The 23923-nt window shown below is 40.6% G+C and overlaps 1 protein-coding gene across 3 annotated transcripts in view; it reads right to left on the reverse strand.

The window, feature by feature from the left end:
* Nucleotides 1–23923, reverse strand: part of tmem260 (transmembrane protein 260) — a 131037-nt gene that overhangs the window by 55453 nt on the left and 51661 nt on the right. For all 3 annotated transcript variants that reach the window (XM_057858894.1, XM_057858893.1, XM_057858892.1), the window contains exons 4-7: nt 7790–7967; nt 7606–7719; nt 7361–7540; nt 7246–7286 (exon numbers count right to left, since the gene is read on the reverse strand). In XM_057858894.1, coding sequence (XP_057714877.1) covers nt 7246–7286; nt 7361–7540; nt 7606–7719; nt 7790–7967 — 513 coding nt within the window. The remainder of the gene's footprint in view (nt 1–7245; nt 7287–7360; nt 7541–7605; nt 7720–7789; nt 7968–23923) is intronic.

A 23923-nucleotide genomic window follows, 5' to 3' on the forward strand; every position in this document is an offset into this window, starting at 1 on the left:
AAAGACAGGGAGCGAGACAGATGGGTTTTGGTAAATGGAGAGCTCTGTGGAAAAATAAATTGGTGTGGTTAAAACATTTGTGCGTGAGAAAACAGACCAATAGGTAGCAGGGTTCCACACTTCCCTGACCGTACCGCTGTTCAAACTTTTGCTACACTGCAATGTTTTCAGCAACGATGACGATAACAACAGTATTTCGTTGATGAACAATTTTTGGGGGGTTTTCATCTGATGAGACAAGACGAAAATGTGCCATAGTTTCTGTCATTTGTTCACAACATCCGACATTTTCTTATTGTATGTGTAGTTAGCCTGCGTCATAGCAATGTTTGGTTGTGATGTAATTCATATGTGGACGTAATGTGCACCCACGCACACTAAAACACATGAACACACTACTCTTGTTTGTTTTGAAACACATAGTTTTCTCATCACAGAAAGAGAGAATATGCCATGCTGCGTTGGCCTTTAAAGGTCTGTAATGAGTGATCATCACAAACTAAATGTAACCCGTAGCATCAGCGTAGCATTTGCGTTAGCATTAGCATTTAGCGTGGCAAGGGTCATCTTGAACTCTTAGGCAACTTTTTTTACTTACAGTTCGCAGCGTCCAAGTGGGTATAATTAATCGAAAATGATGTACTGTTTTCCTGCTGGGTGTGAATCATCATCATGAAGTTGGTGTCCTTGTAGATGCTATAATATGTGCTCGTCTTTTATTGTTTATTCGAAATAGTTGGAAACCTTGATTTATTTCTGGACATAAACTTTGAGTTTTCATCAATGAAAATTAGACGAATACGAACCCATTTTGACCAATATATGACTAAGACTAATTAGTATTTTCGTCCAAAAGACAGACGGAATTTCAACAACACTGATACACTGAAAAGCAAACCATACCGTGAGGAAAATAAGTATTTGAACACTCCTGCGATTTTGCAATTTCTACCACTTAGAACTGATGAGCGGGTTTGAAATTTTAATGGTAGGTGCTTGTCCAACAAATAGTTTTAAAAAATCATACACTGTGATTTTGTGATTTTAGTTTTTTTTTTTATAGATTGTCTCTCACAGTGGACAAACACCTACCATGCATTTCAAACCTTACCATCATTTCTAAGTGGGAGAACTTGCAAAATCACAGGAGTGTTCAAATACTTATTTTCTTCATTGTATATGCGTAATAAAAAAAAAGAATTCTAAACACAGGTAGCGCCCAATGTAGAAATGGGTTCTGTTCCTATGCTGGCGATGGAACCCGAATTTACGTGTAAGAGGAGACCAGTGAAGACCAGTGTTATTTTTGGCAGCCCTTTTAATTTTTGTTTTAGTCTTAGTCTTTTGGATGAAAATACTTATTAGTCATAGTTATAATTTAGTCATTTCAAAATGTGCTCGTTTTTGTCTAGTTTTAGTCTGCGAAATCTCATGCGAATTTCGTCTAGTTTTAGTCGTCAGTTACTCAAAATGTTTTCGTCTGTAAAAATAAGTTTTACTCCAAAAATAAAGGTTTTCAACAATTTTGAATGAACATAGACACACACTTATTGTAGCGTCTACAAGGACAACGCCAACTTGGTGATGATAATACACACGCAGCAGGAAAACAGTCATCATTCAATTAAACCCACCTGGAAGCCACGAACTGTATGTAAAAAAAAATGTCCGAGCATTTAACACTGGGAAGTCTGGGATTTTTTTTGTTGTTGTTGCTATTCTTAGAATCTAACCAGAAGATGCAAGCAATCAGTATTTCCCCGTAATTGCTCATTTACCAAAACCGGTGAAGTGCGCCAATAGACGGTAATGGTGTTAAACTTGTACAGCGCTTTTCCACCTTTCAAGGTGCTCAATAAATGCCATTTCGCCAACTAGCTCTCCTCTAGGCTTACTGACCAGAAAAGCCAAGTAGCTCTGCATTAGACCGGCGTGTTTTAAGAGGACGTTCGCCATTCTGAAGATAATGCTAACACGAAGGCAAATGCTACGCTAATGCTAGGAGTTACATATAGCATCTGATGATCACTCAGCACAGACCTTTAAAAGCTAAAGCAGCATTGCATATTCTCTCTTCCAAAGATAAATAAATCTTACCGTTATTCGAAAAAAGCAAGATGGAGCGCAGCCTAGCTTTAGACACATCCTAAATTCTGTTGAGAAGAGCCAGGGAGAGGCGCAGCATATCACATATCAGTGACACGATCCAAACACTGCTACAATGCATGCTTATGTACTCCACGTACAATATGGAAATGTCACACATTGCGAACATATGACAGAAACTATGTTGCATTTTCCTCTCGTCAAACGAAAACTGGCATTTGTTTTGTTAAGGTCTAGTCTCCCATGCCACGTTTTTAGCTTGTCATCATGACATCGTCATGAAAAAATTGTTCGTCGACGAAATATTTTAGTTATCATCATTGTTGACGAAAACAACACTGCTGGAGACAAAATGGCGGACAAAACCCCGGCGTCGTAAAGTCGAAATCACGTAAGTCGGACGAAACTGAGGTTATTGTTATAAAAAGAAGACAACAAACTTATTCAAGTAAGCAGTCATATCAGACGGTGTGACAAAATCCACACCTTCAAAATGACTTAAATATAAGATCTTTAGCTGGCAAATCTTTCTTAATTAATGATTTTATCAGCAAACATAACCTTGACATGATGTTCCTAACAGAAACTTGGTTAGATAAAGATAAGAGCTCGACAGTTCTGATTGAGGCAACCCCCACAAACTTCAATTTTTTTAATGCGCCAAGAACCCATAAGAAAGGAGGTGGGGTTGCCAGTCTGATCAGGGACAGTTTCCAATGCACAAATATTTCATGTGGTCAGTTTGATTCCTTTGAATATATTGTCATTCAGCTAAAAAGCCCTTGCAGAGCTGCCTTGGTAACACTTTACAGACCACCAAAGTATAACACAATGTTTTTTGATGAGTTTACCAAAATTCTGTCTTCTGTCTGCATGGACTTTGATTGTGTTGTTCTAGTGGGTGACTTTAACATTCATGTTGATAATCCTGAAGAAGGATGTGCTATAGAGCTTTTAAATATTTTGGATACATTTGGTTTATCTCAGCATGTCACAGTTCCAACACATAACAGAGGGCACATACTGGATTTAATAATATCCAAAGGTCTTAACATCTCTGAGGTCACAGTGAATGATGTTGCTCTGTCTGATCATTACTGCATTATGTTTAAAATGACCACCCCTGTCCATCCTCTGAAAAGGGAAACAGAGGTTATTAGGAAGCGTTACATAAGTGATAACACTTGTGCGTTATTCACACAGGCCTATGCCTCACCATTAACCCCTACAATAGCTCCAGTGGAAGAACTTGTAAATAGTTTCAGTTCCAGTGTGATGACTGTAATTGACACTATTGCCCCAATTAAGACAAAATCTTTGTCAAGAAAGAAGAGGTCACCCTGGAGAAATGCCATACTAGCTATAAAACAAAAGCAAGTTTGTAGACGAGCAGAACGCAGATGGCGAAAAAACAAACTCCTAGTTTTTTATGATATCTACAAAGACAGTCTTCGCAAATACAACCAGGAACTGAAAAATGCTAGACAGTCATATTTTTCAGAGATCATTAGTAGAAACACTAACAATACCCGCACACTATTTTCTGTTGTTGACAAACTGACAAACCCACAAGCATCAATACCTCAGGAATTGGCATCTGAGGTGTCCTGTAATAATTTCGCAGCATTTTTTACACACAAAGTACTAAAGATTAGACAGACTGTGTGCAACTCCAGATTAACAAATGTTACACTAAATGCCTCCCAAAATGTCCCCCACGTCAATCTTAGACAGTTTAGCCTCTTGGACTATGCCACTTTAACAGAAATTGTGTCGAAATTAAAGCCCACAACATGCTGCCTTGACATCCTTCCTTCAAACTTTTTCAAAACTGTTTTTCATTGCATAGCCCCAGACATACTTCAGATTATAAATACTTCTCTCCAAACAGGAGAGTTTCCTCAGACTTTAAAAACTGCAGTAATAAAACCTCTCCTAAAAAAACCTAATCTGGATGCCTCAACCATTAGTAATTACAGGCCAATATCAAATCTGACATTCCTGGGGGAAATTATCGAAAGGGTTGTGTTCGAACAGATCCAGAATTATATGATGCAAAACAATCTTTTTAACTCATTTCAGTCTGGATTTCGACCACAACACAGCACCGAGACTGTGCTTATCAAAGTCCTAAATGATATTCGTCGGAATACCGATGCAGGCAAATCATCTGTTCTGCTACTATTGGATCTCAGCGCCGCATTTGACACGGTTGATCACAACATACTACTCAGCAGATTGGAACAGTGGGTAGGGCTTACTGACACTATTCTTCAGTGGTTCACATCCTATCTACATGATAGGGATTTCTTTGTGTCAATCGGAAACCATCAGTCAGAACGAACCAAATTCACGTGTGGAGTCCCTCAAGGGTCAATTCTTGGACCACTCTTATTTAACATCTATATGCTTCCGTTAGCTCAGATAATGGAACAGTATGACATCTCCTATCACGCCTATGCAGATGACACACAACTGTACATTTCTGTGTCCCCACATGATTATAGTCCCTTAGTCACCCTGAGCAAATGCATTCATCAAATCAATGAATGGATGTGCCAGAATTTTCTCCAGTTAAATGTGCAGAAGACAGAGGTGATCATTTTTGGGCCAAAAAAGGAAAGGTCAAAGATAAGCAGCCAACTTAGCACAATGTCACTTACAGCTACAAATCAAGTCAGAAACCTTGGCGTAATTATTGACTCAGACCTAAAATTTGATAGCCATTTAAAGTCCGTCACTAAATCCGCTTATTACCACCTAAAAAATATAACCAGAATTAAGGGGCTTCTGACTCAACAAGACATGGAAAAACTTATGCATGCATTCATTTTCAGCAGATTGGACTATTGCAACGGTATATTTACAGGTCTTGATAAAAAATCAGTCAGGAAGTTGCAGCTGGTACAGAATGCTGCAGCCAGAGTCCTCACAAATACAAGGAAGCTGGACCACATTACACCAGTTTTGAAATCGCTACACTGGCTTCCAGTAAGTCAAAGGATAGACTATAAAATACTACTGCTCGTCTACAAAACACTTAATGGCCTTGGACCAAAATACATGCTTGACTTGTTAGAGTCCTATGAGACATCTAGACCCCTAAGGTCGTCTGGAACCGGTCTTCTGCATGTTCCAAGAACAAGAACCAAGCAGGGTGAGGCAGCATTTAGTTATTGTGCTCCTCACCTCTGGAACAAGTTACCCGAACGTCTGAAGTATGCTCAAACTGTTAGCTCTTTTAAATCAGGGCTAAAAACGCTTTTGTTTAGCACTGCATATCTATAACTGTCTATATATTTCAATCTACCTGCTTTCTATTCCTCTTGTTTTTATCTCCATTGCTGATTTCAATTATTATTATTTGTAGTAGTTTTTGTTTTATTTTTATTTTATTTGTTTTTATTCTGTGATTAAATGCGATCTTTTGTCTTCGTTTCTACGTTGTGTTGATTTAAATGTGATTTTTATGATCTTCATGTGATGTAAAGCACTTTGAATTGCCTTGTGTTGAATTGTGCTATATAAATAAATTTGCCTTGCCTTAAATGGTGGGTGAAAACAAGCTAGACCTTCAATAAGACCTTCTCCCATTATTGATCTTAATGTAGGTGTACAGTGTAAACATAGTTATACTTTCTTTTGTACATCTCTATGTATTCAGTGTTGCTGATGTATGGCTATAATGTCTGTATGTTGTGTTATATTGTTTATTTTCTGGTTTAAGAATACCTGCCTTAAGGACAACAGATGAAATTTTGCTACTATGCCAACTCCAGCATGTTTATATCATACCCAGAGATTGAGGGGCGGCAATGGGCAGTGCCTCCCCCTGGTGGCCAAAAAATGTCACTGAGTGTAATTAATTTTCCGATACAGTATATTAATTTAAAGGTGCACTATGTAGGATTTATGGCCAAAAATGGTACAGGAAACAGATCAAAATATTGACAACCACAAAATGCCCTGCGATTTGTATTAGCAGAATACCACTTCACATTGGAGACCTTCAGGAAAAGAACGTTAAGTAGCAAGCGACAAGTCCTCTGCAGAAGGTATATCTTATTTTTTAATTTTAATGTAATATGTTTTCAATGTAATATAGTCAACATTTAGTAATGACGATTAAAGGAGCCGTGATACGAGGTCCAAGTTAGTTTATGTCACCGTGACCAAAGTGATGGAGCGGTAATGCATTAACAGCATCCACAAAGACCATTTAATTGCTCCATCCGTTTTAATTTCAACTACTGATTGACTTTATCTTTGCCCCGGTAAATGGATCCACATGCTTAATAGCGTAGCATCGGTCATTTGATCCACATGCTAAATAACGTAGCACAACCATACCAAAAGAATGTATATTCTTGTTTTGCTTCTCGTTGTCTTGAATCCTTTGAGAGTCGTAACGACGTTTTCTTGCTTGAGAGGAAAGACATAATTTAGACCGTCTGTCAAAGTTGGCGCAGCGTCAGTTTACGGGGCATACAGAGCTGTGGCAACCCGGGCGAAGACTGAAATTAGTCTCATGATTGGCTGATGATGAACACTGATGATGATGAAATCTTTGCTTAATTATTGAGATCCGTTTTAAAAGTATTTTCAAAAAACGTATTTCTTTAACGTCTATTGAAATATTATTGCCATTTCATGAATAATTGAAGTGGAAATCTTACATTGTGCACCTTTAAAATAAAGACATAGCCGGTAAAATGTTGTCTATAAAAGTCGTAAAGCAATAAAGCAAACAACAAAAACGAATTAAATGAACAAGAATCCTACGAACTATTTCATAATGGATCAAAATTATTTTTTGAACAGATCATCACAGATCGCCTTAGAGATGCTTCTTTGCTTTGCTTAGCCAAAACTACACCTGAGGAGGCTAGATAGATATTTGGAATTTCTTTAAACCTAAGCTACCAAAAGCTTCAATTACAACTGAGTGTGAACATGAACAGTGTCAAGATATCTTGCATGTTAATTTTATTGCTGAGATTGCATTTCAGGGTCACCAACATGTTTTGCCCCCCTCCCCAAAAGTCAAATTAAGCCTTTGGTTTATGTTGATGTTTTATTACTGATGCATTGATTAATGTGTATTGTCCTAACCAAATAAATGAATGAAAAAGAACTCACTTGAGTAATAAGGTCATGTTAACAGAGCTCTCTGTCTTTGCCTAGAAACATAATTGGAAGATAATTTAGTTTCTAAAAGTACAAAAAATGGTCAAATAGGACTAGCGGCTCTTACCAGACTGAAAGTCCCATATTCAATCCTGAGCAGGTGGGTTAGCAAACCTGACACGGTGGTCTGGTCCCCCCAGCTCCAACGGGCTGAGTTTGCATAGGAGGATAAAGGAAGGAAGATGTAAGGCATTAAGCCTAGTAGGAAACACAGTCCCATTGACATGAGGCTACGCAGAGACAGCTCCTGTCGAGACGGAAAACAGATTTACAATCACAGATGATTTTGCAAGGGAAGAACCTCAGGCTTACCCTGTTTGAGTGGAGTCTATGGAAGACCCATGGGATGACTACAATTACATACAGCGCCAGGGTATGCTGGTTGCATAGCCCCAGCCCACAGCAGAGCGCCCCCCTCTGTGAACGCTAACAATGACAAGTGTTCAAGTACAGCATTGTAATAAAATCTTACTAAGAACTGAAGAAATCTAAATACCTTTCGCCTCTCTGATGCATTCTTAGCCAAGTGAAAGCTAGCAGCAGACAGGAAGAGCAACCCAGTAAAAAGGTTGTTGAGGGTGAAAACCTCTGCGACCATTGACCACTGCCAATTCAGCCTAGAAACGGCAAATACTCCTCCAGCCAGTACTGCTCCAGGACCAGGACCTATCAACCTGAGAGAAACGACAAAAGCAGCTGCTTAGCATAAATGAATCTTATTTATTTGCCAAGCAAAATGTTTGCAATTTTGGTGATGACTCATCTGTGTCTTTTGATCTAAAAACATGCTTTGCTTTGCCATTGGCGTGTACCCATGTCACTGTAATTTAGTTGGGGGGACCGACACACCAAAAACGGTGTCCGGTAAGAGGCTACCATTTCCGCCACCAATACTCAAAACATGTTTGGATAGACTGGCTAAGTCATCCGTATGCCTTACTCTCACCTCATAAAACATGTTCTTTATTCACAGCTTGTTAAAGGGAAACGGGTCATCGGGGCCGAAAGAAAAGGAACAAGGACAACCTCAAAATCAACCGTAAGAAGTGCCACATAGACCTAAAGACCTGGGAACAGACGGCAAAAGACTGAGTCGCCTGGATAAACCCTGTCCATGAGGATGCTGTACAACCTAATACTGACCTCCGCCATGCTGCAAAAGATAGGCGCAGACTCAGAGAGGAGGATGGCACCGTTATCTTGACTTCAAAAACATGCAAACATGTATTTTACTTACTATATTGTATATTCATTCCCACGCTCATATACTGTATGTGTGTACGGTGCAAGGGTACATGCATAGAGTACATACTGTAGATGTAAATAAAGTGTACTGTCCATGTTTTAAAACTCTTTAATCTTTTCATTCTTCTCACAAGATTGAAAAATCTGCCATACACTGAGGGCGCGAATGTTGGGCAGCTAACAGAGGCGGGGCTAGTGGATACGCAAGCTAGGTAGTTGCTTGGGGACTCGGCCACTAAAGGGGCCCCCGACAGCTGCCAAAATGTACTCCACACAGAAAGGGCAAGAATTAGCAATTTGAAAGGACACCCCAGTAGCAAACCTGGCCCGGGTGCAATGAGCATAAATGGGACCCCCTGAATGGACCATCTGACAGGGGGTGGGGGGGTATCTAGAGGACAATTATTCACTAGCCCCTCAAGACAATCGACCGATATGTGAGTGTGCCGGTGCTCGTGGAAATCTTTTTGCTGGCAGATACATTTTAAAACTTAAACACTATATTTGAGCTCCATGCATCATCTTACCTTTCTGTTTGACACTCCCCTCGCTCAAGCACGCCCACTTTACGTCCGAAAAACCCAAACCCTTAGATACACTGGTCCAGGTGCGGTCAAACCCCCAACACCCCCTAAATTCTGCCCCTGACTTGACGCTGTCATTGGACCCAACGTATTTCGTGAATAGTGGGACTTGAAATTACAAGTCTAAATAAATAACGGCAACAAAAATTAATTATGAAATGTTTTTCTATTAAATTTTGAATCTATCTATAATATATATATATATATTAGGGCTGTCAAATGATTAAAATTTTTAATCGAGTTAATTACAGCTTAAAAATTAATTAATCGTAATTAATCGCAATTAATCGCAATTCAAACCATCTATAAAATATGCCATATTTTTCTGTAAATTATTGTTGGAATGGAAAGATAAGACAAGATGGATATATACATTCAACATACGGTACATAAGGACTGTATTTGTTTATTATAACAATAAATCAACAAGATGGCATTAACATTATTAACATTCTGTTAAAGTGATCCATGGATAGAAAGACTTGTAGTTCTTAAAAGATTAATATTAGTACAAGTTATAGAAATGTTATATTAAAACGCCTCTTAATTAGAGCTGTCCCGACTAGTCGACATAGTCGACGTAATCGATGACGTAAATCCGTCGACGAGCACAACATCCCGTCGACGGTTAATGAAGGGTTAAAAAAATATATGCGTGGAAAGTTAGAATGTCGGATGCTCTGTTTGCAAGCGGGGAAAGCGGCACAAAGCCAAAAAAAGCGCACCAGAGTGTCCAAAACATTGCCTTATTTCAAAGAAACAAAGGAGAGTACACTCTTCTGTCCTGTCTCTTCAGTGCCAAGCTTGGCTGCACGTCGGCCGTGAATAAACACCTCAAGCGCCTTCACGCAGTTTGTAATTTTTTAAATTTTAAAATTTTTTGTACACCAGAGGGTGCTGTCGCCTTACTAAATAATAATGTTACATTGACAATGGGCCTATAAGTGCTATTAGTATTGTTCTTAATGCTAATTGAAAGCTTTATTTCATGTTATGGTTTATTTTATGGTATAGAAAATTATATAAGGTTAAAAGGTCATAAATATATACAGTATATACAGTGATTGCACTCAAGGGAGAGATTGTCAATGATAAGGTAAAGGCAATTCATAGAGGCAATTCATTGATATATAAATAAGGTTTAAAAGTAAAAAGGTGAAAAGTTTTTGTTAATTTCTAATTGTGTTGCTTTATTTGTGTGCACCGTAGCCTTTACGGTGTGTTTACATCAAGGATGGAATAAAAGCCATCAGTTTAAGAGACCATCTTTTCAATCGGGATGCTACACTAGTTAATTCTATCAGCATTTGAACTCATTGTTTATTTGTGATTTATTATTGTTATTTACGTGTTTATTTGTACTTTAATAAATGATTTGAGTGTTCCAATATGTTTTTTGTGAATTGATAAGCGTCAACAAAAATTTCATTGCTAAATTAGTAAAAAAAAAAAAAAAAAATTAATTATTAGATTAGTCGACTAATCGTAAAAATAGTCGGCTGACTAATCGGGAGAAAATTAGTCGTTTGGGACAGCCCTACTCTTAATGTTTTCGTTTTAATAAAATTTGTAAAATTTTCAATCAAAAAATAAACTAGTAGCCCTATTCTGTCCTCAATGTGTGTGAGTACACAAATTGACAGATAGCGAACATAAGTTCCAAAAAGAAATCAGACGGTGTGGCAAAGTTGCATGGGCTTTACTGAAGTAATCTCTTTTTGACAGGAGCACGTTTCTTGTATTTTTGTAAAACTGAAAATAACAAGGCAATGTGTCAATAACTTGCATAAATCACAAAACAACATAAAATGTACACACGTGTCCATTCGAGCAGTAGCACTAGCCAATTAGCTCACAAGCATCTAACAATGTAACTGCATTTCACCATATATGTGAACAAATTCAAATACACATCATCAATAACGATCTAATGCTCATGAATATAAACAAAGGAGGAATATAGCTCCCAAGCGATGCACGTATTAGACACAAACAGTGCGATGGGGCTATGAGAACTGCCACTGAATACTGGATGCGGACGTTAGCTGGTCTGAATAGCACTGTCTATTAGTGTGAGTTCGCGTCGACATATAATCACGTCAGAAAAGCGCGCCGAAACCCAAATAATCAGCTGCACTGAATCGCCAGCAGAGGGCGACATTACGCCACATAAAATATGAAAGTCACACCCAAGCGCCAGCAGAGGGCGGAAAAACTCCATAAAACACAATTAACAAGTTGGCCTTTAACTGTACTGACATTTAAATCTGAGCGGGCCTAGTGCGTTAATTGCGTCAAATATTTTAACGTGATTAATTTAAAAAATTAATTAACGCCCGTTAACGCGATAATTTTGACAGCCCTAATATATATGTGTATATATATATATATATATATATATATATATATATATATATATACACAGGGTGACCCAAAAAAAAGTTTACACTCAGTTGACTGCTTGTTTAAAAGCCATTGAAACATATCTAAATAGGTTGTCATGCTTAAGTGATTCATTAAGGTCACTCAATGCAGCTGGTAATCTCTCGTCTCTACAAGTCCTGTGCTTCTGCTGAAAATGAAGAAAACTTTAGCTGTACCTGAATTGCTGCGTGCCGGTCTGACACCTACTGAGATTGCAGCAAATCTGAGAATATCCAGATGTGCAGTCTACAAAGTTAAAAAGAAGCTGAAAGATACTGGAACAGCCCCACGAAAACCTGGGTCTGGAAGTGCCGATCTGTGCGGACCAAAAAGTTGATTGACAAGGTGATATGTGGCCACCCCAGACTCCAGATCTCAATCCCCTGGATTATAGCATATGGGCAACTGTGGAGGACAGTGCCTGTAAGAAGCCACAAACTTCTGTGGCAGCCTTGGAGAGGTCCATTGTTAGATCTTGGGCAAAGATGACAGCATCCTACATAAAGAAGACCTGTCAAGCGTTCCGCAGGCGCCTGGAGGCTGTTGTGACACTTAAGGGAGGACACATTGAAAAATAGAGTGTACTGTACATGTTCTTTACAATAATGTATAATTTGTGATTCAATTCTAATTCTAAGATGAATAAACATGGCATTTAAGTTGTATTATGGCAGTGTAAACTTTTTTGGGTCACCCTGTGCATATATATATATATATATATATATATATACAGTGGTACCTCTACATACGATCGCTTCGACACACGAACTTTTCGACATCCGACGTAAAATTTGACTCGCCATTTGTTTCTACATCCGACGACATGCTCGAAATACGACGACAATGGCAGCACCGCAGACGAATGCACGGCGGATTTTCTTGTGTGACAAATCAACACAGGTTTCAGAAAAGGTTGGTACAGGTGGTGAAACAAGGAAAAAGTTGACGCTTACCTTCTAAATGAAGATGCAAATGACAGAAAAATATGAGCGTAGGGTGGGCATCCGTGAAATGGCTCAACAATACATCTCCACGGTCCTCCTCCGACCATCGTTCGCCAGTCTTTATAAGTTAAGCTGACAATTCTTATTGTGGTAACATCTCCAGAGAAATCGCCAGCTTCGCCACGTTTTCATCATTTCTTTCACAACTTATTCAACACAAAACGCCTGCTGTCTGCCGCAATTGACGATGTTCTCAAGAAAGCATTGAAAGCGAAAGTAAACTTTCACCCGCTCCCCTCCCTCTTTGTCACGTCAGCGCCGCGGTGCCTTCAGGTACAGAAAAAAACGTCCGCCTTATTAGAACCCGTTTCGTTACACTATTACAGGAATTATTATTATTATTACATTATTAATCCGATTTTTATTTATTATTTATTTGTTTTGCTATATGTAATTGCCATTTGTAATAGTACCAGCAGTATTTTTTAAGGATTTAGTGCAGGTTTTTGGGCTGTGGAACGAATTAATGGAATTATAATGTATTCCTATGGGAAAATCCTGCTCGACATACGACCATTTCGACTTACAAACAAGCTCCTGGAACGGATTAACTTCGTATGTAGAGGTACCACTGTATATGGATAGATATAGATATATCAATATCAGAGGTTGCGCTAGACCAGTGCTTCTCAATTATTTTCTGCTACGCCCCCCCAAGCAAGACGTAAATGTTTCGCGCCCCCCCAAACTCTCTGCCGCCACTGTAAATAGTATTATTTGTCTATAAAATTACTATTATAAATACGCATCTGCCTAATATTGTGTCCTTTTTTTCTAATAAAGAAAAAAAGTAACATAGATCAACTTATAATAAAGTATAACTTTATTAACATTGTTTTGTTTGTAACAGAGAAGACTTGACGTGCATCAATTTGCCTGAATTAAAAAAAAAAAAAAAAAAGTCACATTCAAACTGTAAAAATACACTCAAGGTACATTTTTGACCATTTGATACAGAAAAATAAAATGTAATAAAATCAGTAAATAATAACAAATTCAAATTGATTAGAAACATTCACTCATGAGGACAATATGCCAAAAAATTTGACCGAAAAAACAAAAATGAATAAAGGAAAAAAAGAGTGTCCTTGGACAGAAGGACAGTTTTTATTTTTGCTGCTCACACTCAGTATTACCTCCTTTGCAATGGTGTGGAGTCATTTTGCAATGAACATGCTAACAATGCTCACTGGTTTACTGATATAACACTGACAAAGCAGGACAATTGTTGGCAATATTCGGCACGTTTTCGCTGAAAAACAATCAAGCGGCTTATCAATGAGATTGGGGTCGAATGTCTTTAAGTGGCGTCTTAATTGATTTGGCTTCTGGCGGTCCGCTATAATTATTTTTAGACACAGTAAACAGTCTTTCCTCATCACCCACAGTATTAAAAGTCAAAGCTAAAAGGCAAACGGCACGAACAAAGCGCATTCTCGGCGGCCGAGGTAGAACCGTAGGTGAGGGCGGTCGTCGTGACGATCCCAAGCCGAAAATGGCACTTATCGGGCGGCGGCGTGAGAACCGGACAAGACAGTGGGTCGCTGCGTGAGTGAGTCCGGTCGGAAAACGGGTTTCGAAAATGGCGGCGGCGCACTGCTCTTCATATTTGTTTTCTGTGTGATGAGTGCTCTTCCTTAGTTCAAAAATACTGCACGCACTCTGAAAATAAGAGCGCCACTGCCACCCACTGAGTGGATGCGCAAGTACACTTTATTCCAGTACGGCAGAAAAAAAAAAAAAAAGCATGTTCCCCGAGGTCACACGCGCCCCCCCTGGCATCGCTCTGCGCCCCCCCAGGGGGGCGCGCCCCACTATTTGAGAAGTACTGCGCTAGACATTTTCGTTGTCTGTCATTTTGACTGACAGGGTCATAAAAATCCGGTCATAATCTATTTTTACCCATCACTTAAATTTTTAAAATGATAATGATGACATATTCAATAGTATTTAGTTTTCATTCATTTTTAATTAATATTGTAACGCTTGCTTGGCGGCAAAAAATTAGACACGGAAGTCGTGGTATTTTTCTCCCTCTTTTTACTCTGCTTACCGCCAACACCACCAACAAAACAACAACTCCGCCCCCAAAGAAAAAGAGGCAACTATATAGACCCCAATCACCAACGTCACACAATGATCTTAACTGTGGTTGTCAGCCCAAAATCTTCTAAATATATATTAAATGCATCTTACCAGATATAAAATGACTACTACATAGTCTGTGGTGATCGTTTGGTGCCCAGATTTCTTGTCGAATTACAGCAGTCCATCTCGCTCTCCTCTTCGGGTCTCTCAGAATACGGTAGAACTTCAAGTCTCTCCATCTATCTTCTCTGTTACTGCAACCAACCGCCACACACGCCTTCACCATTTTGATTATTAATGTTAACGAGCAGAAAAACACGCCGTAATAGGAGGCATGTACGTAGCGGTAATGTGTAAACACGACAAGCTGACACACAATATAGCGGCTCCAGTCAGGGGGGCGGAGTTGTGACGTCATGTGATTGGAGTCTATACACAGGCGGCAAGCTAGTCCACCAATTGGATGACGCGCTGGCACACCAGGTGCACCAATAAGAACCTCGCGTTGATGTGTCAATCACGGTGCCGCCGCCAGACCCTGGTGACGCTACAATATTCTGACAGAATAGCCAACGACGTAATGCATTAAGAGAGACAATAGCAAATTAATATACTCACTCGCCACCCTGAGGTCTGGGGTGTGAATTGCAACCTGTCAAAATGACGGACGGACTTCAGTTTTTTCCATCACCGTTTTAAAAAACCGGTCAACGACGGAAAATATTCGGTTAACGCGACCCCTGATATATATATATATACACTTATATATATATACACAGTATATACACTAGAATATATGGCCACTCCGGCTGAACGGCGGCAAATGGTGGTGGAGGGAGGAAGTGCGCAACCAGGAGGAAGCAGCCAGGTGTGCCACAGCAGTTTTCCAAGCTCACCAAGGCTGCTGGATGAAGTGGGAGGGCGTGGAGAGAGGGAAAATTACTTGGAGGGATCTGTGGAACATGGAGTCTAATAGACTAAGCTTCTTCATTAGAGCCACATATGATGTCCTGCCCTCTCCAACCAACCTACATGTCTGGTATGGAGAAGACCCAGCCTGTCTCCAGTGTGCAGCCCTGGCAATCCTCAAACACAAATTCGGGTGGAAGATACACCTGGCGCCACAACCAAGTGTTGAAGTGCCTGGCTGCCAAACTCGAGAGCAGGAGGGTAACCACTAATGCCATGCCTCTAAATCCCCAACCTACCTTCCCACAAAAAACATCTTCCATCCAGGAAGGGGAGAAAAGAGGGACCAAGTCATCTGCTCTTGATCCAGGCGCACTGAACGTAGCCCGGGATTGGGAAATGCGGGTGGACCTCAGCCAGAGGTTTACCCTCCCAACTGAAATTGCAGCAACCAACCGGCACCCGGACCGAGTCCTCTGGTCCAAATCTTGCCGGCTAGTCTTCATCGTTGAACTGACCGTCGCAAGGGAAGATCCCATCCATGAGCCATTTGAACAGAAGAGATTGCGATATGCCGATCTAGCAGATGAAGCAGAAAGGAGGGGCTGGAATGTGAAGGTGTGTCCATTGGAGGTCGGTTGTATAGGCTTTGTAGCCAGGTCCACCACAAGGCTTCTGAAGGAAGTAGAGATCAGAGGGCAGACCCAACGGAAGGCAATTAAAAAACTTGCCACTACAGCCGAACTGGTTGTGCCTGAAACATAAAGATGCAACATGGGCTGCCAAATGACGGCGTGGTGCCACCGCACACCACACACCCGGGGGTCTGATCATCCTGTGGTGGGTCATCCTAGGCAGAAGGTATCTTGTTGCAAGTGGCTGAAACAACCAATGATGTCTGAGGCAAGCAACTGATGATGTGGTGCGCTGGTGGCACCACATGATCATTGCCAAATTCCACCCCACCCAAGAGGACATCTCCAATGTTCGATTAATGTGCTGAATATAAGGGATGTTTAACAGCTAGTCCTATTAAAAAGTATTGTCTGCCAACTTTATACAGCAGTGCCTCTACTTATGACATTAATTGGTTCATTTGAATCATTCCATATACCTAACCTAACCTAACCGTTAATGCCTGCAATGAAGTAGATAATAGAACAAAATGCAAAGAAAAATAAAATATATCATACCTTGCGGGTGAGGCAATGTCTTCTTTCACAAGATCGATGGTGCCTATTGCCTATCTCACTCTTCATGACACAAAAACGCGGAGACCTAGCTACTAAGGTAATGAACCATCTGTGGGCTTAAAAAAACGTTGCGAGAAAAAAAACACGAGGAGCCTTGTGCTCTTTGGGCTCAGACGTCTGCCCGCTGCGGCTATATCAACAACACTGTCTCGCTTGTGTACGTTATCATGCTGCGACACCCAAATTGAAACGTCATCAACAAAAGGAGAGCGGAATTCCATTACTAAGCATGATGCAAAATATTATAACCAAAGGGCAGCAGGTTCTTATGGCGCGACATTTAAAAGCAAAAAGCCTGAAGTACATATGTATGTTTTACAGTATTGTATGGCATTTTGCCTCTCGTAACCTGAAATTTCTCAACAATAGTCAATATTTTCTCATTTAAATGTGTCAACCTAAAATTAACGTTTGTAGAGACGTTCATATGTTGAGGTACCACTGTATTTCTTTTTATGTGGCCTTATACATTGTTTAAGTATTTATTCTGCATTTTTAGGGGCAACAAACAATTTTTTGTGGTGTGCACGGGTGGGGTAGGGGCCCCAGGTATGTTTTGCTTGGAGCCACAAGAGATCCCAGCAACGCCACTGGCTGAGAAGTTGCAAGGGATCACTGTAGCTATCTGCAGTTTTCACTTTAAAATTATGCAGTCAATAACCTTACCATTTCCCAAAACACTTTGCATCATACTTTTCCATCACAGACAAGACGGGGAAAACCAACAAAACATTTTGTGAACTGGCCCAAATGAAGAATTATAATATTCCACGGCGCCTCCTTGGAGAAGCGAGCCGCTCTTGAAAAAACCTACATTGTAAAAGAAAAAAAATGTAGCCGTATTATCCTCAGCTTCTTAAATAAAATGTGTGCACAAAAAGTTTTCCCCTTCCTCCTCTCCTGTAATGTCTCCATCCCCTTTGCTGTAATTGAAGCAAACTTGGCCTAATCTGTCATATGCTAAGACCCACCACTTACTAAAAATGAGAGACAGAGGGAAGAGAGAGAGGTGACAAATGACGGGAGGGAGGAGGGGACGCAAAATAGTGCAGTCAAATGTATGTTAAAGGGTTGAGACAGTGTGCCGAATGAAGGAGGAACTAAAGCAGGAAAAAAAGTTCAAACAGAAAGAGAGGGGGCAAAAGAGAAATGCGGGGGGTGAGGGGGCAACCCGGTCCCCTGCACGCCGGCTCGGAAATACGAGCAGGCTCGACAATTAGGGAAGTCAGGCAGTATGGCCCTTTCCGCCATTGTGTGGAGTGGCTTAGAGTCCTCATCAGCCTATCAGCTAACTGACAGGCAGAGAGCTGCTCTATTCAGTGCGGCAGATACAAGCTGCAGGCCAAACGGCTGCCAGGTCCCTTATGACCCCACAATCCCTTGCCGGTGACAGCTTCAAGCTCCATAGCAAATTAGGCGCTCTCACATTACAATCGCAGAAGACAGATTCCATTAACGGTATCTGAAATTGAGTAGAGAGCAGGCCCGTTATCAGACCTGACTCATAAGCACCGCCATTAATCAGAAGGCATGATACCATTTATACATTTCCAGCTCTCTGCCTGCCGCTGTGATAGTCAGCCACAAAAGGCCTGATGAGACTTAGGCGAGGGGAACAATGGAGCTTTCTGAGGAAAGCGCGCTAAATCAGGGGGGGGAATAAGAGCGGGTAAGGGAGGAAAAACTCTTGCTTGCTGACTACTTCCCCTTTTTTCTTGGGCTTTCTTCTCCTTCACTATTTTTGTTCACTGTAAGGCAAGCTCGTGAGCATGTGCGCAAAAGAGCGTGTTGATGGGGTGTCTAGGCGCAAGTCTTAAGGAAAGATAGCGGTGTCTTCACTCACTGCCCCGCTCCAGGAATTAGTTGTAACTTGGAGCTGGGAGGAAGGCGAGGAAGGCAGCGGGGGCGAACGGGGAGCACTGCACACACAAGTTTACTGCGCTGCTTGACAATTAACCCAAAGCTCACACACCTAGCAGGGGGGCGATTTTTTTTGTGGGTGCAGAACAGTCAGGGGGGTCCCTGGACACAGTTATTACAACAAGTCGGTTCTGGCTTCTTAAGCCCCACCTGATAGATATGCAGCACTTGTCACATATTCAGACAAGCACCTTTTTCATCTTCTACTACTTTATTCTCACTGGGTGGCTGACAAATCTCTCTGTTAGAACTTGACAGTCTATTGGAGCCCACTGATGTGTGTACAGTACAGCTGTAAATGATCTATCTGTCTGCACGGGACCACCTGGATCCACGTCAGGCTCTCTACAGCTTATTTTCCAGCCCAGATGCTCCCAGGGCATACAGATGAAACAGGGCACACTCTTGACACCAGAGTGGACGCATTATCGCAGCTCTCTGTAGTGCAGGATGCTGCTGTGTAGAAATGCTATGTTCAGGGACAAAGGCCTGGCTGGAATGGTGGTAGAAGAACAATCCAGCACACAATAAGACTCTTCTACCCTGAAGCCAAAACATTCATGGCATCAAATGGCAGATGAACCTCTTTGAAAATACATAAGACTACAATGCGGCACTTATGGTCAAACAAAAAATTATACCAGTTACTCGAGGTTGGGTATGATCCGACATTGGTGGAAGTAGTACTTTTTTTTTTTAATTTATTTTTTTTAACTTAAGTACTGCTACAGGGGCAAAACAATACTTAAGGCAACACTAGGTAACTTTTCAATCTTTATCAAATATTTTCATAACATTTGTGATAAAATGTCGACTGACAACTGGTTTAATGACGCCTCTTTTATATCTTGAGGGGGTCTGTATCACTTTCATCAGCACTAATTAACTTGGAGGAGGGTGGCAGGAACCCTGCCACACAAAAAAAACTACTAATGTGCTGACTGCTTTAAGGCATATGTCACTTCCCCGTTTCCCCATTCATTATAAGGACTGAATACGATGCGAATGAATGTTGCAAAGATGGCTGAGCAACAACAGACAAAAAGGTTTGTCTGAGGAGGAAAAAAATAGGCTACCAGGATATACAGAACAAACATTAGCCTGGTGGTCACTTGCTGGCGTGACCCCCCCCCCCCCCAACCTAACTTGTCAGGGGGTTAAGCCACACGGTCGCTAACCGTCATATGCTATTGTTTAGCAACAACTGGATTCATTACCACCTTTCTACTATTCGTCCTTCACACAGCCGCTGGAAACAGAAATGTTGTTTAATCCATCTGCAGGCGACCGGGAGACTGATTTTTTATGCATTGATGATTTTACGACATTCGGGTGTGCGCTGGTCCTCATGGGAAACGCAGCACCGGTCTTCATGGGAAAGGCAAAACACTATCGGTTTTGTCCGCCGGCGTCGCTAAAATCGACCAAACTGACTTAGAATTCACTTTACAAGTAAAAAGTAAAAGTATTTTCTCCTAATGCGAAATATATACAGTATATATGTATACAGTGGTACCTCTACTTACGACACGGTTCTGGAATGTGGTGACCGAGAGGTGTCAGTAGAAATGCAAAGTCCAAACACTTTGCAAATAGAAAAAAAAAAAGCACGAACCCCAATTGCAAACGCTTTGCAAAAGAAAAAAGACACGAATGCAAACTGCCACAACACGGTCCCAATTCCTAAAGCGCGATTGCAGATTGGCAAAAGCACGACCCCCAATTGCCACAACACGAATGCAAATGGCTCGCAACACAACTGCAAGTGGTTCGCAAGAAGAATGCAAAAAGCCACAGCACGACGGCAAGAGAACAACCCTGAACTAACCTCTCATAACCTGAAATTTCTTTCTTATCAAGAGGAACATTCTTCTGTTTAAACATGTCGTAACCTGAAAATAACATTTGTAGAGACATTGTAAGTAGATGTCCGACGAGAGAGAGAGAGAGCGAGGGAGAGAGACAGAGAGACAGAGACGGAGAGAGACACAGAAAATACCCAGAAAAAGGGACTGCTCAATTTTATTTAAAACTGTGCAGAATGGGGAAAAAACAAGCAATACAATTCACTGCACTGTAAACACAAGGTTAACAAGATCCATAAAAAACTCCATAACTTAGCTTAATGGCAGATTGCAAGCAACTATCAGGTGCATACACCAACCTACTGGACAGCAGTGCAGCAACGATCTGAGGGTTTACTGCTCTCTGTTGGTTTCTGTTGGGCAATATCTTTTTCACCTGCCCAATCTTGCTTGTACTTGTGTTGCTACCTGTTGTGCTCAGTTACGGTATAGTTGGACAGAGCTTATTAATTGCACCAGAGGCATGAAAACGAAACAATCAATTCACAATGAGAGAAACAACTAAATCTGATCATATTGAGTCACTTCCAGTTGATTTTGATTTTAGGGTCACTTTCTGTTGATTTTGAGGTATTCCAGGGTCACTTCCTGTAGACATCAGGTCACTTCCTGTGGATTTTGGGGCATTTTAGGTTCACTTCCTGTTGATTTCCGGGCATTTCGGGGTTGATATCGGGTCACTTGGGTGAAGTGAATGAAGTTTCTGTGCTATTGAAATGAATGGCAAAGAGGGCCATTGGATATTAATAGGAAATTCTGTTAAAGATGAAAGTATAAGTAAATAAGAAATGACAATAGTGCAAGAGTGTGCAGTGTCCCCTTCAAGGACTCACAAAAGCCAGTAAAACCACTTTGAAAACAGGAGCTGCCTTATTTACCACCGAGCTCTCTCTACACAGTGTCGACTCGAGATATGCCAGCAACAGCAGTCTTTGTTAAATAACTGCACACAAAAGCATACACCAGTCCTGTGTATGGAACGGCACTTCACAATGGAGCTTGTAAGGGCAGCCAGCAACACACAGCACCTCGGGGACCAGACAATAAAATACCACAAGTGCGCCGTCGCAGATCAGCAACCACAATATTCTCCACCAAGTGGTTTTGGGGGGAGTGCTGGAAAGGAATCACACATTCCTGAAGAGGGAAGGGAACCCGTAGAGAAGGCTGCGACGGATGCTTCCAGCTGGCCCTCGACGGCGCCCTCGGGCTCTCCTCTGGCCAGCACTCTAGGCTGGGTATTTAGTAGGTATTATATTAGAGCGTATTGCATTGCTTTGAACTTTAAAGCCGAACTGCAATTGATATGTTCATGTATGAATTTAACTGTGATGGTAAACCTGTTTCTTTGAAAAATCGAGGCCTTTGATAGATGTATAGCATGTGCCTGCACTATTCTATTCAATAAAATTATGGTATTTAACAAAATTTGAAAACACTTTAAGCATGATACCCCAAACTTTTGAAGGGCATGATTACATTACATTGCATTGCAATTCATATACACTGGACAGTGCTAAATTGAACTACTAGACTGACTGCCACTGAGGCTGCGTTTCGACTGCAGGCATATCTGATTACAATCGGATTCTTCCTCAAATTTGTTTTTCAGAGCTGACTGTTCATTATTATTCACTATTTTTAGCAAGTGTCCAAATCAGATCTGGGTCGATTCGGACTGGGTCGCATGATTGACACATCTGACAGGTTCCTGTGGCAACAAAGATATCATCCAGTGTAGAGGGTTGTCACGGACAATTAGATCCCATCTGAGCTGTTCAGACTAGGCATGTGCCAATATGAGATTTTGACGGTAAGATAACCTTGGGGAAAAATACCGCGGTTTCACGGTATCACAGTATTGCAATTATAGCTCCAAAATGTGTTATTTTGAGATGTATGGGTTAAAAAAAAAACAAAAAAAACTTTTTTTCCGGGTTTTTTTTTTTTTTCTTTCTTAGAACATACGTATTTGCAAATTGGAACATGAATATAATATTAAAATAAATAAACAGAAAAATATAAATTATCTAAAATAAAATTAAAATCAATAGAACTTCTAGACTACCCCACAGTAGGAGTGGGAACCTCTTGGTACCTCATGATACGATACGGTTTGCGATACAAAGCTCACGATAACAATGATCTGACGATACGGCTATACAACAATTATCGATACATTGGTCAAGAAATCATTGTAGGATATTCTACAAACAACTAATAATAAACAGGAAAAACAAGCTTCTGCTGTGAATTGGAATGAGTTTATAACTAGTAGACGTCCAATCAGTTTGAACGGGAGGGTGGCATTGAACATTCGTTCATTCGCTGCAATCCCTCCCACTTCAAACGGATTGAACGTCTATGGCCGTCAGTAGCAGCCAATGCCAGGCAATGAGGTAATTTAGGGCCTTTTAAGGTCATTTACCTGTTGATTTTCAGTTACTTCCTGTTGATTTTGGGGTATTTTATGGGTCACTTCCTATTCATTTTGTGTTACATAACAGGAAGTGACCTGGGAATCACCCAAATGAATAGGCAGTGACTCAAATTCAATAGGAAATGACCCAAAAATGCCCTAAAATGAACAGCAAGTGACCTATAAATGCCCTGAAAAACTGAAAGAACGACCGTGAATGCTCTTGTTTCAAATAAACGAAAGTTCCCAGTCTAAATGGATTGGGTGTCGAGCACCGTCAAGGCAGCCTCAGAGTTAACTGAGACACTATTATGGTGGAAGATTTTTGTAGCAATTTGTTGGTTCCTTTTTTTTAGACACTGACACCTTTTTAAAATTATATCTCGATTCTTGCAGGAGCATATCGATAACCTTTTGGGATACATAGTATCACAATATATCACCATTTCGATGTTTTGTCACACCCCTAACCCACAGCCACAGCTCAGGTTGCTCAAGATTAGAGCAAGGACAAAAATAATTGCTATAAAAAAGTAAAAACACTTCTAAATAAAATTAAATTATATCTAATGTACTTTTTTATGAGGTGGCAAAAAGCTCAAGTGAAGTTTTGCCATTTTCAGCCACTGTGTCAACTCTAATCTACATGTCATGCCTTTGTGTTAAAAAGACAAAGAATTCATAAGTTATTAAGTTCAAAATGTATAAGTTAGTTAAAATGTAAATATTGTTGTATAAAGGTTTCATCTAAAAAAAAAAAAAACATTGGGAGTGACACCTCTCCTTGTTCAGCGACGTGCATTTGTGCTTAGAGCAACATCATCTGTCGCAATTTGATGTTACCCCTTTTCCTTAATTCAAGCTTGTTTCTCGGTGGCCGTGAGATTTATAACCTCGACGAAGTTGCTCTAGTAGCTAA

Source organism: Corythoichthys intestinalis, chromosome 15 (assembly GCF_030265065.1).
Source record: "Corythoichthys intestinalis isolate RoL2023-P3 chromosome 15, ASM3026506v1, whole genome shotgun sequence".
NCBI classification, from domain to species: Eukaryota; Metazoa; Chordata; class Actinopteri; order Syngnathiformes; family Syngnathidae; genus Corythoichthys; species Corythoichthys intestinalis.